Source organism: Manihot esculenta, chromosome 11 (genome assembly GCF_001659605.2).
Source record: "Manihot esculenta cultivar AM560-2 chromosome 11, M.esculenta_v8, whole genome shotgun sequence".
NCBI lineage: Eukaryota > Viridiplantae > Streptophyta > Magnoliopsida > Malpighiales > Euphorbiaceae > Manihot > Manihot esculenta.
This window is the reverse complement of record NC_035171.2, coordinates 5,119,338-5,134,817: the sequence shown is the minus strand read 5'-3', so window position 1 is coordinate 5,134,817 and position 15,480 is coordinate 5,119,338. Positions and strand designations below refer to the sequence as shown.

At 33.1% G+C, this 15,480-nt stretch overlaps 3 protein-coding genes across 3 annotated transcripts; 1 reads left to right on the top strand and 2 right to left on the bottom strand.

Moving 5' to 3' along the window:
• Positions 1–1,007: 1,007 nt before the first annotated feature.
• Positions 1,008–4,970, top strand: LOC110625816 (probable sulfate transporter 3.4). The gene is made up of 13 exons (XM_021771470.2): positions 1,008–1,395; positions 1,838–1,886; positions 1,973–2,180; positions 2,466–2,637; positions 2,754–2,819; positions 2,915–3,028; positions 3,110–3,226; positions 3,309–3,435; positions 3,528–3,814; positions 3,919–4,109; positions 4,227–4,312; positions 4,396–4,472; positions 4,561–4,970. The coding sequence occupies exons 1-13, from the start codon at positions 1,063–1,065 to the stop codon at positions 4,702–4,704; spliced, it is 1,971 nt and encodes a 656-aa protein (XP_021627162.1). The 5' UTR covers positions 1,008–1,062; the 3' UTR covers positions 4,705–4,970.
• A 2,101-nt stretch (positions 4,971–7,071) lies between these two features.
• Positions 7,072–10,063, bottom strand: LOC110625817 (protein SYS1 homolog). The gene is made up of 3 exons (XM_021771471.2): positions 9,295–10,063; positions 8,340–8,566; positions 7,072–7,438 (listed from the first exon to the last, which is right to left on the bottom strand). Exons 1-3 carry the CDS (start codon positions 9,516–9,518, stop codon positions 7,431–7,433), a joined length of 459 nt encoding a protein of 152 aa, XP_021627163.1. The 5' UTR covers positions 9,519–10,063; the 3' UTR covers positions 7,072–7,430.
• A 261-nt stretch (positions 10,064–10,324) lies between these two features.
• Positions 10,325–15,247, bottom strand: LOC110625815 (MAR-binding filament-like protein 1-1). The gene is made up of 4 exons (XM_021771469.2): positions 14,873–15,247; positions 12,824–12,867; positions 12,590–12,730; positions 10,325–12,261 (listed from the first exon to the last, which is right to left on the bottom strand). Exons 1-4 carry the CDS (start codon positions 15,153–15,155, stop codon positions 10,552–10,554), a joined length of 2,178 nt encoding a protein of 725 aa, XP_021627161.1. The 5' UTR covers positions 15,156–15,247; the 3' UTR covers positions 10,325–10,551.
• Positions 15,248–15,480: the final 233 nt, after the last annotated feature.

Here is a 15,480-nt window from a genome sequence, read left to right as displayed (position 1 = left end):
AAATAAAAAATTAAATTAAAATTTTAAATTAATTTCATTCAATCAATTTTTTCAATTTAAACCAATTACTAATATCACCACCTCACAATCCATCAAAACGATAACTCACAATCCATCAAAAGATGACTCTACAATGGTCAACTAATGACATAAAATATCACTAAACACAGTCCATGAAATGTGATACACGGACCCCAAATAATTCCCAAATTTTGTAATTAATATGTTTCCCATAATTTCTTGAGCACTCCTCATGGCCCATTGCAATACTCAGGTGTGTCTGTCAACCCTGCTAATTTTTCCTGGATTTTGCTTCAATTTACATTATATTACCTGCCTATTTTTTATTATTAAGATATATTTGGTAATGATATATTTAATCTTACCATATATAAATAAATAAATATTTAAAATAAAATGATAGTATATCCAAATCAATCCTTACCTAGCAAGTTTATATATATATATTTTTTTTAAAAAAATAATTTAAATTTTTATTTTTTTTTAATGAGAATTGAAAATTGAAAATTAAAACTTAGAGAAAATTTTGAATTTATTCAGATGAGTTATCACCGGATTAAATATATGAATATTAAATTTTTACATTATAAATTTATATAAATCTAATTAATTTTTAAAATATATTTTCTACATTAACTTAATGCGTTTAAAATAAATAAATTAAAATATTTTCAGCAAAAATAAACCAACCGTTACTTTTATTCTTAATAACTAAACCAATCTTCTATAAGTAAATTAATATTTGCTACAAATTTGTTTCAGCATAATTTATATAAAAAAATATAAATTTAGTGGACCCTCAGCATGACCAAACTACCCCTAGCATACCAAAACCATGTAGTTATAAACTTCCTTGAGAAATTACATAAAATGACAAAAAAGCCCCTACATACAAATAGAGACAACTATTGAAGTAACTGGCATCCTGACAACAAATGCCCTCCCTCGCTAAGTATGGTTTCCCTATAAATTCAAGCCCATGCCAATGTCTTTCTTCAGCAAGTTGTCTCCTCGCTTCTCTTCTTCGCTTTGGTTAAAAAAATGGGTGTCAATTCTAATAGAGTAGAAGATTTCTCTAGCCATGAAACAGCCCTCAGAATCACCACTGAAGCGGCAATGCCACCAATGGTGATACACAGTGTCTGCCCTCCACCTCAGCAAACCACCCTCCAGAAACTCAAGCAAAGGCTTGGTGAGATCTTCTTCCCTGATGATCCTCTCCACAGATTCAAGAATCAAACTTTGTGCAAGAAACTGCTTCTGGGTTTTCAATTCTTGTTCCCAATCCTCCAATGGGGTCCTCAGTATAGTTTGAGACTCTTCAGGTCTGATATCATCTCTGGTCTCACCATTGCCAGTCTTGCTATTCCACAGGTATTAAGAACGCTATATTATACATGCATACATGGAAATGTATCATGTACATGCATACATATTATATATATATATATATAGAGAGAGAGAGAGATGTGCTTATGCATGTGATGTTGCACTGATGGCGTTTGTCATCTTATGGTTTATGAGCTTTAATGGACAAACGATTCTGAGTTGGGAGTTGCCATTTATTCTTTGCTATTTCATTTGTATCTTTAGAGTGATTGTTATTGTTAATTTAGAGCCTAGTCTCAAATGGGTTTATTTTTTATTAGTAAATTTTTTGTTCTCATTCTATTCTGTCCTTGTTTTGTCTGGGAACATGATTCTTGTCTTAGCAATTCATGTGATTTCTGGCCTAAAAGTTCGAATTTTTTTTTTCTGTGAATTGGAAATTAGTGCTTCTTCCTTTCAAGTGAGCTGATAAAATTTCTTGTTGCAGGGAATCAGTTATGCAAAACTCGCAAATCTGCCACCTATAGTTGGTTTATGTGAGTATCAATATTAAGTTATAAGCAGATTTAAATATGAATATGATCTTCAAAATGAAAATTTATAATGAGTAATTTTGATGCAGATTCAAGCTTTGTACCTCCATTGATATACTCTATCCTTGGAAGTTCTAGACATCTTGCTGTTGGTCCAGTCTCTATAGCATCATTGGTGATGGGATCCATGCTAAGTGAGGCAGTTTCTCCTACTGAAAATCAAATTCTTTATCTGAAATTGGCCTTCACTGCTACCTTCTTCGCTGGTGTGTTTCAGGCTTCTCTAGGTCTGCTAAGGTAAAAGAAGAAGTTGATAGTGATGGTTTTTGCTTGAATTTTTCTGATTAACATTACTCTTGTGTTCCTGTCTAGATGTTGAACTTAATTCTTATTAAAAAATTTCATTTGAAAAAAAGAAAAAGCTGCTTCAAGTTCATGGCAAACTTGAGCACTGTCATTTCTTTCTTTGAAGAAAAAATAATAAGATTTGAAGTAGGGGATTTCTGATGGAGAAAATGAAACATAATTCCTCTGTTCTTGAATTTGAACTGATTTTGGCTTTTTATGATAATATGTTTGCAGGTTAGGCTTTGTTATTGATTTTCTGTCAAAGGCCACGCTTGTTGGGTTTATGGCTGGTGCAGCCATCATTGTTTCACTGCAACAGCTAAAAGGGTTGCTTGGAATTGTTCACTTCACTAGCAAGATGCAGTTTGTTCCGGTAATGGCCTCTGTTTTCAACCACAGAGATGAGGTAAATTTCTTGCAGAAGGCTCTTTATTTTGCAATTTAATTGGAAAAATAACCATGTTTATTATTTGGTCTTTTTAAGAATTTCATATGGTAACACAGTAGCAATTAAATGTGCAGTGGTCCTGGCAAACCATTGTTATCGGGTTCATATTCTTAGCGTTTCTATTGACAACAAGGCATATTGTAAGTGCCTCCATTTTGCCAAAATCAACTCTTCATTATTTTCTCCTATGACTGATTATGGTTCTTGACTTCCAATATTTGACGGATTGAAACAGAGCATGAAAAGACCAAAGCTTTTCTGGGTGTCAGCAGCAGCACCATTAACATCAGTGATTGTCTCTACCCTTTTAGTTTTCTGCCTCAGGTCAAAGCTTCATGGCGTCCCAATTGTAAGAATTGAAAGTTTAAGCTCTGTTGATTCTATATCAGAATCATCTGTACAAGATATTTATGTGCACCTCCCTTAACAGATTGGTCATTTGCCTAAAGGCTTGAATCCACCTTCAGCAAATATGCTACATTTTAAGGGTTCTTATCTGGCAGTTGCTATCAAAACCGGCATTGTAACCGGAATTCTATCTCTCACCGTAAGTTGCTCATATTGTCACTACAACTGTATGCAGAAATTCAGGATTCTTAGCGTCTTTATAAGATCATCTAATCTTCTAGGAAGGAATTGCTGTTGGAAGAACATTTGCTGCGCTAAAGAACTACCAAGTTGATGGTAACAAAGAAATGATGGCTATTGGTCTCATGAACATGGCCGGTTCTTGTTCTTCATGCTACGTCACAACAGGTGACGATCCTTTCATAATTTTAACTTCTCTCTTGGTAGTACTGGCTCATTATTCGTACGACTTGTAAACCCGTCTGCAAATACTGTTTCAGGATCATTTTCTCGATCTGCAGTCAACTACAATGCTGGGGCACAGACTGCAATTTCGAACATAGTAATGGCTTCAGCAGTACTTGTGACGCTGCTGTTTCTCATGCCACTCTTCTACTACACTCCAAATGTAATCTTGGGAGCCATCATCATAACAGCCGTGATCGGACTAATTGATTATCAGACTGCATATCAATTATGGAAAGTTGACAAGCTCGATTTCTTGGCTTGTTTGTGCTCCTTCTTTGGGGTTCTTTTCATTTCAGTGCCTTTGGGTCTTGCCATAGCAGTAAGCTCACCAATTCACTTAGCTTGTCTTAATTCTAGGCTTGAAAACAACATGAATGAATCGAAAAAGAGCTAACTTGGCTGATTTCGTGGCTGGGAATTCAGGTCGGGGTTTCAGTATTCAAGATTCTACTACATGTCACCAGGCCAAACACTGTAGCTATGGGAAACATACCAGGAACTCATGTATACCAGAGCCTCACCAGATATAGAGAAGCTCTAAGAGTTCCTTCATTTCTCATACTCGCCGTTGAGTCTCCCATGTACTTCGCAAATTCTACTTACCTCCAAGAAAGGTTTGTTCACCTTTAATACCCAGCACTTGTAAATTATTGGCATAGAATTCAAATCATATCTCCTCTTCTTTACAGTGTTGAGGTGAACTTTCTGAAATGAAAGATCTTCTTTTGCAGGATACTAAGATGGGTTCGTGAAGAAGAAGATAGGATAAAATCAAACAATGGAAGTACACTTAAATGCATAATTTTAGACATGACAGGTATATTACCTTTTTGTCATTTCCAGAATCATTGATTTGCAGTACCAACACTTTGAAAATTTTTTACTTCTTTATTTTCTCAGCTGTTACGGCCATAGACACGAGCGGTATTGAGCTAGTGTGTGAACTCAGAAAGATGCTGGAGAAAAGATCTCTTCAGGTAACACCACACCAAATCAAGTTCACTTTCAAAGCATTTTACTAATGTGTGTTCTTCTGATAACTGGGTCGCTCTTTCTGTTATACAGCTTGTATTGGCAAATCCTGTTGGAAGTGTGATGGAAAAGCTACAGAAATCTGAAGTATTAGAGTCCTTTGGATTAAATGGACTCTATCTTACAGTTGGAGAAGCCGTGGCCGACATTTCGTCCTTATGGAAATCTCAGCCATGAGATTCTGGAGGTTAGGAGAAATTTGAAAACATGAGTTGACTGTTTCAGATTATGGCAGATTAGATAGGAAGAGGGTGTAGTTATGAGAGAAACTTCTAGGCAATGGGGAATGTTGCCTTGTTTCTTTTTTGAAGAGAGAATAGATGAAAAGTATGCTCTTTAAAGAAGAGATTTTGAAGTTCTTAGGTCCCAACAAAGTTATTGAATTTGATTTTACTGCTGATTTCATGCATGTTTTGTTGAATAGAAGAAATATGTTGGAGGTATATAGAGGTTTTCATTGCCTATGGAAAATAGAGATCAAAACAAAAGAAGATCATGGACAAGACAATATGCAAGAGAGATTAACAGAGATCCCAAGATATATAATAACTTTTACAATTTTTTTTTAAAAAAAAAAAAAAACTGTTTTTGCTCCTCAATAAACCCAGAAGTTTCTTTGCAAAACCCAGATGTTTCTGCTATAGAAGAAGCTGGAATTCTGAAATGTAAGATTTAATCATATGCATTGTTTGGCAGCTTGGGTTACTCAATTTGTGCTCAAAATACAAAACATAAGATGGTCCCTTTTAGAGAAGTGAAAAAGAAAAGCTTTAGTTTTTTTTTTCTTTTTAATATTTGATGATTTTGAAGTTTTCATACAAATCACGAAATTTAGAAAAATTATGTCATTATTTGGAATGTCAAATAATTTTGAATTAAAAATAAATCTTACTAAAATTTTACAAGAAATTATTTTATTTAAAATTATTTATATCAAAATTAATTAATTAACCATTAAAATTCTTTTTATTTTTTTTACTTTTACTTTTAAATTTATTTTTTTATTTTTAATTAATAATTGATATTTATAAAAATTATTTTAATTTAATAGTAACTATTAATATTTAATACATTTATAATTAATATTAAAAATTTTATTATATTATTTTATTAATTTTTAAAAAATAATTTTTATATTTTTAATAGTAAAAAATTATGTAAAATTTATATTTTAAATGTTAAAAAATATTAATAATGATTTTTCAGATGATAAAAATCATTGTTATTTATAAGAATAAATATTTATGTTTAATTTAAAAATAATAAAAATATAAATCAATTAAATCAATTTAAATTTTATTATTAATTATTTAATATAAAAAATTTTAATTAAATTTTATTATATTTAAATTAATTTCAAACAAATAAATTCTTTCATTATAAAAGTGTATTAAATTACATATACATTTTATAATTTATCTAAAATATGTTGATTCTCTCTCCACTGGCTATTATATATGGAATAATATGCAAGTTTTATAATTGTTTTATTTTAGTTTAGTTTTTTTTAACCATTAATCTAGATTTTTTTTTAATTCATTCTAATAATTATTAATGATAGAAATTGTTAGTAATATAAATTGATAAAATACATATTTGTATTTATAAATTTTATTAAAAAAGCATTGTAAAAGTAAAATTAAAGTAATTTTATAATTTTAATATAAAATAATATGGTAAATACAATTATATATATATTTATAAGACTCGAATTATTGTTTAATTTTACCGCAAATATTTTATAATTTAGTAATATTTTTATTTTTATTTTTAAATAGTTTAAATATAAAAAATTTTAAAATTTAAATTACCTTAAGACTTTTTTCATAAAATTTAAAGATGTAAAATATTTTACAAATATACACGTGTGTAGAGAGAGGGAGGAGAGAGTAGCTTCTCTTAGAAGCAAATTTAGATTCTGGGAATTTGTTGGTCAAACGCATGTTATTCTTTTTAATTACGTGTAACTTTAAAAAGTGAAGAAGAGATCCTCAACCTCAAATATCAACTGAGGAGATGCCACTCATGAGCCACTCCACCCCGCCACTCTCTAACCATAACCACATCCAAAATTATTCTTTTCTAATGACAATTCCCAATGGATTAAAAACACCAACCACTCTCCAATGGTGGTTGGGTCTTCAATTCTCTTCTATCTTTCCATCCACCCACTTGGAATCTCTTGCTCATTCCACAGATGATAAATCAATGAATAAATTACACGTTTATCTCTCAATTTTCTCAAAAATCACAATTAAATACCTTTATTTAATTATATTTTTAATCTCTAACATTTCTTTTAATCTTATTACACACTTTAATATTTCAAAAGCTTGAAGACTAAAGATTACTAATTTTGAAACAATGAGGAGCAAAGTATTTATAAGGAAAACCTCAAGAAGCTTTTAGCAAGTTATAACCTTTGTTATAATTTCTAGTTCATGCATACTATGTTGAGTAGCTGAAAAACAAACCTTTGTAAAAGATTGAACAAAATCAATGTTTGTTTACCAGCCCTACAAGAATTCTAAGAAATTTTCTCAGTTCAGAGAAATTCATCCAAATGTCATATAAAATAAGGCACTGAACAAGAAAATAATATCAGAAAAACAAGAAACATCTTTCCCAGAAACTATCCACAAATTTTACAATTATATTTTCATGACACAATGCATACCTAGTCTTGCATTCTCCATCTTCCCATCATTAACAAACATCTTGATTTTCTGTGGCCATCTTGTATCATTATCTTCAGCACAGCCGATAGAATTAGAAGACTATAGCTATCATCCTATCATAGTTCGGATTTCAAGCTTCACCCAGGAGCTCCTTCAAATCATTCGACAAGCAAAGTATGGGCCCAGAATAAAGCTTGTTCCTGCTGTCCGAGTATTCCTTGACAATCAAATATCTGCATGGAAATAGCGTATATGATTAGAAACATCATTCCTTAATTCCAATGACCAATAACAGTAAACCCTTAAAAAGAAGGGCACAGAATTATGTAAAAAACAAGAGAAAAAGGAAGATTTGAAATCATCCTCTCGCACACGACACATCCATACATATTACATGATTTTTTTTTTATAAAAAGAACATTAATGAATCATCAGTAGTCCGCTCAGTCAGGGCCAAGCACATAAACTAGGTGGCAACAGAACGTTTACTTGAAAAAATTAATCAGAGAGAATCACAATAAAAGTTGAAATGAAATTTCAAAAAACTAAAACAAACGTATTGCTTGACGTTCAAATTGAACCATTTTCAGGAAAATTCCTCCAGAATCCGTAAAACTCTAAAGCAAGGGAAAAGACCAAAATAAACTTTAAAAGAACATAACAAACAGCACAAGCTGTCAAAAGCATTAATAGACATTAGTCAAACAGAAAATTAAACATTTTCTCTAACATGTCCATGGTCACACTTGAACCAAGACTTGTTCAATTTAACAACCTAAAGATGAGGCTTGGACTCGGTGCATTCACTAAATAATAAAACAAAGATGAAGCTTATCATGCACGTGCTCCTGACAAAAAATGGCTCATTTTCCTTGCAGCCCTGAGGCCACAAACATGAATACTAGCTGCATGGTACATGGCACGAATTGATTGCTTGGGCAACAAAAGATCACAGCAAAACCAAAATAGATCCTCGCAGGACAACAATAGTAATTTCTCAATAACTGGAATTAACTGTGACCCCTCAAAAGGAGTATCACAACACAAGGATTATGGAAGAAGAAGGAAAAATCAGAAAAAAAATATATGAAAATCTTCTTAGGCTGTTTGACAGATACAGGAAAATTTTCTTACTTGATCGGTATCGTGTGATTGGAATCTCTCGGAGTTCACGTCTAATGCACAGATATTCACCTAGCAAAGCCATCACTGCTAGTCCAATACCATTCACAATCCACCATGCTAGTGAGGAAGGCCAACCTCCATATATAATGCATATAAAGAGATGTATGATGTAGAGGGTTGCAGAAAAATCTAAGCACTTCTTTGCCCTCTCAATCAAGTAATGCATAAATCCAGCTCTACATAAACCAAATACAGAAAAACGAGGAAGTTTATTATATATTATAAACAAAAAACAGTACTGTACATTCAACAGCTACCACATACAGGCATGAACAAAGTCAATGCAAAGGGATGTGAAATTTCTTAGAACATAGCAAATTTACAACTAAAAACAACAATCTTTCTCACTGACATGAATCATATCAAGAGTAAGAAGCATAACAGATGGCATCTCCACACACAAAGACAGAAGAGCTGCTCAAATTACCTGACCAAACAGGAAATGTTAAAACCAGAATTTGCTGAATTCCCACTATCCGAACCATCTCGAAAGCATTATATATATATATATACACTAATTGAAACAATATACTAGCATTGCTAAAATTGTTCTACCTGAGCCCCCTTTACAGAGATACAAACGTGTCCTGGAGCATATATACTGGGCATCCTTCCCAGGCACTACAAAAAACTAAAGATCCTTCTATATCAATCAGGAAATTGAGGGATGCAGTCAACTAAAAGATAGCATAGCTGATGCCAACAAAATGTAAACCAATACCTTAAATAGTAATCATACTGTACTTCTACTAAACTAACAAAAACAACAGATTCAAAATTTTTATTAAACAGTACAGAAAAAAAAACTCCAAAAATAAATCATTCGGCTTTCAGCTCAGCAAACAAAACAATTTTAAGAAATTTAAAAAAAAAAAAAAAAAGAGTAAAATTGATCAATACTTACCCAGCAATGGAGCTGAGGAGAAAGGATGTGACAACACACCAACCGGTGATGGTAGATGTGGTGACAGCAACAAAATCAAAGAAATAGACGAGGCTCATGCGAGACACCCGAGTCCCAACAAGAATGGATAAGAAAAAACCAAGCGTGAGATAGTAAAGACATTGAAGGCACGCTATTTGGGCAACAATTAGCCACGGATCCCATACCACTGCACCATAGAACATGACTAACACTAATCCTAACACCCACCTAAACTCTTCAAACTCAGTCCGCCACTACAGAACGAACTGGAAATATTTATCAAAAAGAAAAACTCAATTCTCGCCCAGCTCTTAAGCTTTCTGAAAACAGGGGGACAGAAAAAGTTTTCTCAGAATTTTGAAGTGTAATTTGTGGAAATGAATAGCGGACGGATCGGATCCGAGCATGAATTAGATTGGTAAAATTGAAAATAGAGTAATTGTGAAGAAGCAAAAGAAAAAACCTATATTTAAATCGAGAGAGACACGAAGTGACTGTTTATAGAGAAAATTGAAAAGGAAGAAGAAGAAGAAGAAAATAGAAGCATCCAGACGAGGCTTTTTGAGCTATTAGCAAATTGCAGCGGAATGCAAGGCACAAAAGCAACCTTTCTTTTGTTGTTGACACCTGACAGCTTCATTCGTGGTAATGCGAGTAGGGACTATACAAGACATGTGAACCCAACTAACGAACCCACCTGAGACCTAACCCTGTGGTCCAGCGAGCCAAATGCCCTACTGGCCTCCTCCTCGATGGGCTGCCGGGATATTCTTGTACTTGCATTACTTCAAAACATAAGCAAATTTACTATTTAATTTTCATGTTATTAAAAATTTTATTAATTAATTATTTAATTTTAAAAAATATATTAAAATATTTTTTTAATATTTTAAAATTTTATTAATTAATTCCTTCAAAGCTTTTGCTTTCTCATTCAATTTTGGAAGAAAATTGTCCATGCGAACATTCAATGATCAAGTAATCTGTATAAGGAGACCTTCTGCAAAAATTGTCCAGAAAAAATTGTAAATCTTATCTAATATTCATAAAAACACCATGAGAAACATTGTTAACGAGTATTTTTCTCATTTTGATGCTTGGAGATCTCATCTATACAATACATAGGCATGGAGAAAATTCTCCATAGAAGAAATGGATGATAACCCAAAAATAGACTGTTTGAAGGACGATAACAGCAAAATAGGGAAGTAATTAGATATTACTTAAGAAGACGCTTCATTGAGAGGTAGATCTTCTTCTTCTGCCAGTTCTCTTCGCAGTGACAGTGATCTTGTCCTCACCCTCATCTTTCTGAGGTTGTTCCTCTTTTGCAGGTGTTTTTGAGGAATGTATGGTACTTCTCAATCTCAATATTTCACCCTTGGCAAGGGCCAAGGCTTCTTCAAGTTTATTTGCTTTCCTCTCCAAATTCTCCCTTTCCTTTCCAAGCGTCAAGACCATGTTATGGGCATCTTCCATGTTCTCTTGGGCCTCTTTAGATGCATTCTTCTGCTCTGTTAAGGACTTGTAAAGCACCTGCTTCTCATCTTCAAGGCTAGATATCCTAGAATTAGCTATTTCCAGCTCCCCAGAAAGTATCAATGCATTTCGATTCATCTCATCTAATGATTTAGTAGCTTCTTCTAGATCAGTTTCAAGAGATTTTCTTACCCCATTGTCCTTCATGATTTGATTCTCCAGGCTTTGTACCTCTTTGTTTAAAGAAGAAACTAATTCTCTCTCTTCCGTTAGTTCATTGGCTGTGACTTCAGCTTTCTCATTGACATCCACCAATTCCTTCTGCAGACTATCACGATTTTCTGTGACAGCTGCCAGTTCACGGGACACTAACTTAAGCTCCTCCTCAGTATTTCTCAGTTGTTCCTTCGCTGCTGTAATCTCCTCGGCTAAAACTTCACCACTCTGATTCGCCTTCTCAAGGCTCTTCTGCATTGTTTCCGTAGCTTCAGCAAACTCAACCTGAACTCTGGAAGCCTCAGCCTCAAGCTCAGTGCACCTATTTCTTGACTGCTTTAGTTCTTCTCCAAGATCAGAAGCCTCATTTCTCAGCTTCCCAAGAACTTCCTGAGTGCTTTGAAGTTCATGTTTCAGATTCACTACATTGTTCAATTCTGTATCAAGCATGTTTTTCAAATCTTCCTTTTCCCTTGTCAAATCTGTAATCATGGCTTGGCTTCTGCTTGCTTCATTCAGAGAAAGCTTAAGCTTTTCATTTACTTGGTGAAGCTCATCTTCTCTTTCTTCCAACAGCTTGGCATCCAAGGCAGCCTTCTTTTCAGAGGACAACTTTAGGTCACTGTACTGCTCCTGAACAGCATCAAGTTTCTTGTTAGATTCATCCCTCTCAAAGATTAAAGAACTCACTTTCAAATTTAATTCCTCCACCACAGAATTCTTCAATCCCAGTTCCTTTCTATTTTTCTGAAGTTCATCTTTCAATGTTTTTATTTCTCCATGTACCTTGGCCAGTTCATCCTTTGTTTCCTTGTAGATAGAATTCAAGTTCTTTAATTCCAGCTCCTTTCCAGCAAGTGAACAGTTGAGGTGGTGAACATTTTCTTCCTTATCCTTGAGCTCTAAACTAAGCAAGTTAATCTTATCTTGTAAGCCTTCAATTGAATGGAGTTTTTCCTTTAGCTCTTGTTCAAGAGCTTTCTTATCTTCCTCGGCCTTTGAAAGGATTCTTTCTAGACCATCTATTTGAACTTTGAGCTCATCAACAATTCTTTTCTCATTTTTCAGCTCCTGTCCTAGCCCTGCAATTGTACTGTTAGCTGATTTTAGTTGGTTCACAAGAACCAGTTGTTCATCCTTGGCCTTTCTGAGTTGCTTTGTCCATTCTTCCTGTTCATTCAACAGCTTTGACTCAAAGTTCTTCTCTAAGGACACAATAGCAGCTTCCTTCTCTTTCAGTTTGGCAGTCATCTGTGCACCCCACCAGTTCATTTGTTAATTAAGAAAAATGATTGCCAAACAACACACTATAGCATAAAATAGAAGAAGTGAGTTTGACGAAGAGTAAATTAGAGAATTTCTTCTGTTTTGACAATGTAGATAAAGAGAGATTTTAAAGAAATAATATTTTTTAAAAAAAGTCTGAATCCTTGAAGATTCAAAGGTATAAAGGGTATTTTTCTTAAAATTCTCTCAACAGAGAAATCCCCTACGGATTGCTCCTTGAAAATTCAAAAGCATCATAGCAAAATCAGGTTCTTCGCAAAAAAAACGGCAGAGAAGGCCAGCAGAGGCTTACAGATTCCAGTTCTGTTTCAGTGGCCTTCTTCTCTTTCTTAGTCAATGCAAGGAGTGCACCGAGAACACCAGTACCAAATATACCAAGTCCATTCAGGACAGACAGGAAGGGATTTGGTGGGGTATGTCTTTGAATTGCAAGCTGTCCACACAATCAAATTCAATTAAGAATATCAAAAATTAAAAATAACATTACTAGTCTTTTTTTATTTGTAAATGAAGCAGAGATTCAGACCTGTTCTTTTTGGTTATCTTCAAATGTGCTGAGCTCATTTTCTTCTGTAATAAAATAAACGAATACATAACAGTTTAAGAAGGGGATGATACAGGTGGGTGCCAAAAGCAATCATTATAATAAAGAAAATATTTTTCCTTCAAAGGGAAAGATCAAATCATGTAGGACAGTCATGAGTCACCCAACATGGATGTAATACATGCCATATCTAGCTGCAAATGATGTTAAGCTTCGAGCTGATTACTTGATCCCACAAGGCTTTATAGCCGACCTCATGTTCATGCAATTTTGATGTGACAAGAAATTCATAAAATCATAAAAATATATATTATTCACCCAAAAAATGTTCACTCCATCAGTATTTAAAATAACAGAATTTTTCATTTTACAATAGACCTTGCCATGTATACCACTTATCTAAAAGAAAGGGAAGCGTTCATTTACAGTCCTATAAATCATCTTCAAGGACCTCCATTTCGTTCTAAGAACAAACCAGAAAAGACAATGATATAGCTACCAAAGACTGTTTGAAGATTTTTTTCAGAATGTTGTAATAAGACATTAATGATTTTATACAATTACAACACTTCATAGCTTCTTCTAATCTTTAGGCCTTGTTTGGATGATGTTTTTCCATGATTATGTAATGTATTGCTCTAGAGATAACCATGTTTAAGAAGATTGTACTCTATATTGTCTAAGTTTCAGTGATTAAATTTCATGGTTATAAAACCATGAAAACTCATAGATTCTTTAACCACTAAATTGGTAGTTTTGCATTGTTATAGAAAATTCGTCTCCTCTTTTGTCCCCATATATTTTATATATGACCAATTTACCTTGACAACAATTATTTACTTAATTAACCAAACCAACCTCTCCAATCTAAGTTTCAGTGAATATCCCGTTATTGATCAAATATTTAATACATTAAATATTATTTTTTTTAGAAAATAAAAAATCAACTCTTTGTGAATTGGAATAAATATATAATATTTATTAAATATTAAAAATGAGGAATTAATGATTACATTGCACACAAAAATAAACGAGATTATTTAGGTAATTTAATTTTTATTTAGAACAACACTATACAATCAAACCAAACAAGCAAACATTGTACAACACAATACATTGTAAAACCATACAATGGAAACAATATCATGAAAAACCATAATTAATGAAATCATGGGAAAACATCATCCAAAGAGGAGGGTCAAATAAGCACTTCCAAGGTGTTTTGACAGCTTCAAGAATTTTGTATTCACTGGCTCACGATTCAATATTTCAGTGAATTAAAACTAAGTTAAAATTTGATACACTATCCATTTATTTGTTGCTTATTTATTCACCACATCCCAGACCCTGAAGGCTGGACTTCATTAATCATTAATAAGAACCCTAAAACATTCAATGGAGAGAAGACGGTAAAAAGGAAATATTTTGATGTAGTAATGTTCATAACGATTCTTTCAGAAATTACTCAAGTTAGATGGAATAAGGGCTTTCACTATTCAAGAATCCAGAATACTAACTTACCCAGAATTCAAAATCATGCAAGATTTCAACTTTTTTAAAATATTTTTTTTTTTTAAATTTAAAATAATTGAAGATTGACGAAATTCTCGATTTCATAGGGTAAGTAACATTCACTATGCCTATTCACAAGATTTAAAGAAGGTGTTTGAAGTTAACCGAAACTGCCTGTAGGTTCAGTCCAGTGCAAGAAGAGAACATGAATCCGCATGTCTGGTCTTTAAAACCAAACAGCCACTAAGTAGACGTTTACACTATCCCAGATGCAAAAACCTAGGATACAAGAATCAAACGATGTCTACCTTACAACATAAATCAATTACCATGAACCAGCCAATAGAACTTGAAATAGCAAGAGTACACTCGTATCCCTTCGTATTATCTAATTGAATAAAAAAATGTCCAAATCCGAGATCACGCGATTCAATAATTTGAAAAAAATAAAAGAAGCAACATTTCCAATCCCAAAATCGAAAATCAATCTTGAAGAGCCAACGAAGTAAGAAAACTCACTTGTAATTGAACCTTCAAGCGCTCTGGCCCTGAGTTGCAAGAAGGGAAGAACCCAAATACCCACAAAGAGAACAGCTCTCTTCTTGCTAAAAATGATACTATCTGGATCTTCTTGACGCGTACAAGCAACAATGGCTGCCCTTTTCTTTCTCTTGGACTTACCATCACAGTTCTTGACATGAAAGATCACAGAATGGGAATGAGAAGGGAAAGAAGACGAAGAACAAGAAGAGAATGGAAAATAAGATTGTAACAGATGGGAGCTTCCCATCGCAAAACCCATGGCCTGGTCGTGTAAAGGAGATAAAACAGAAGTGCTATAGAGCCATGGCTTTAGAGAGCGAGTGGCTTTTGCTCAATTGCTCTATCTAAGTAGCGGTGTTACTCACAGTTTTTATTTATTTATTTATTTTGGCTTTTATCTTGCTTAGACCTCGATTTGACGCAATTGTCCTCATTGACTAAAGAAAAATTAATAAAAAAAATTATTATGTAATTTTTATAATATGAAAATTTTATTAATTTATTTTATTATTTTAAAAAATATATTAAAATATTTATAATATTTTAAAAAATTAATTATCTCTTCATTAATTTTAATAAAATAT

Excerpts from the sequence above, each read along its gene's own strand:
- LOC110625816 (XM_021771470.2), top strand. The coding sequence starts at position 1,063 with ATGGGTGTCAATTCTAATAGAGTAGAAGATTTCTCTAGCCATGAAACA. Across the intron at positions 2,820-2,914 it reads TATTGACAACAAGGCATATT|AGCATGAAAAGACCAAAGCT; the intron begins GTAAGTGCCTCC and ends GGATTGAAACAG. Across the intron at positions 4,313-4,395 it reads CATAATTTTAGACATGACAG|CTGTTACGGCCATAGACACG; the intron begins GTATATTACCTT and ends TTATTTTCTCAG.
- LOC110625817 (XM_021771471.2), bottom strand. The coding sequence starts at position 9,518 with ATGTTCTATGGTGCAGTGGTATGGGATCCGTGGCTAATTGTTGCCCAA. Across the intron at positions 8,567-9,294 it reads CTCCTCAGCTCCATTGCTGG|AGCTGGATTTATGCATTACT; the intron begins GTAAGTATTGAT and ends TGGTTTATGTAG.
- LOC110625815 (XM_021771469.2), bottom strand. The coding sequence starts at position 15,155 with ATGGGTTTTGCGATGGGAAGCTCCCATCTGTTACAATCTTATTTTCCA. Across the intron at positions 12,731-12,823 it reads AAGATAACCAAAAAGAACAG|CTTGCAATTCAAAGACATAC; the intron begins GTCTGAATCTCT and ends TTGTGTGGACAG. Across the intron at positions 12,262-12,589 it reads CTGAAACAGAACTGGAATCT|ATGACTGCCAAACTGAAAGA; the intron begins GTAAGCCTCTGC and ends TGGGGTGCACAG.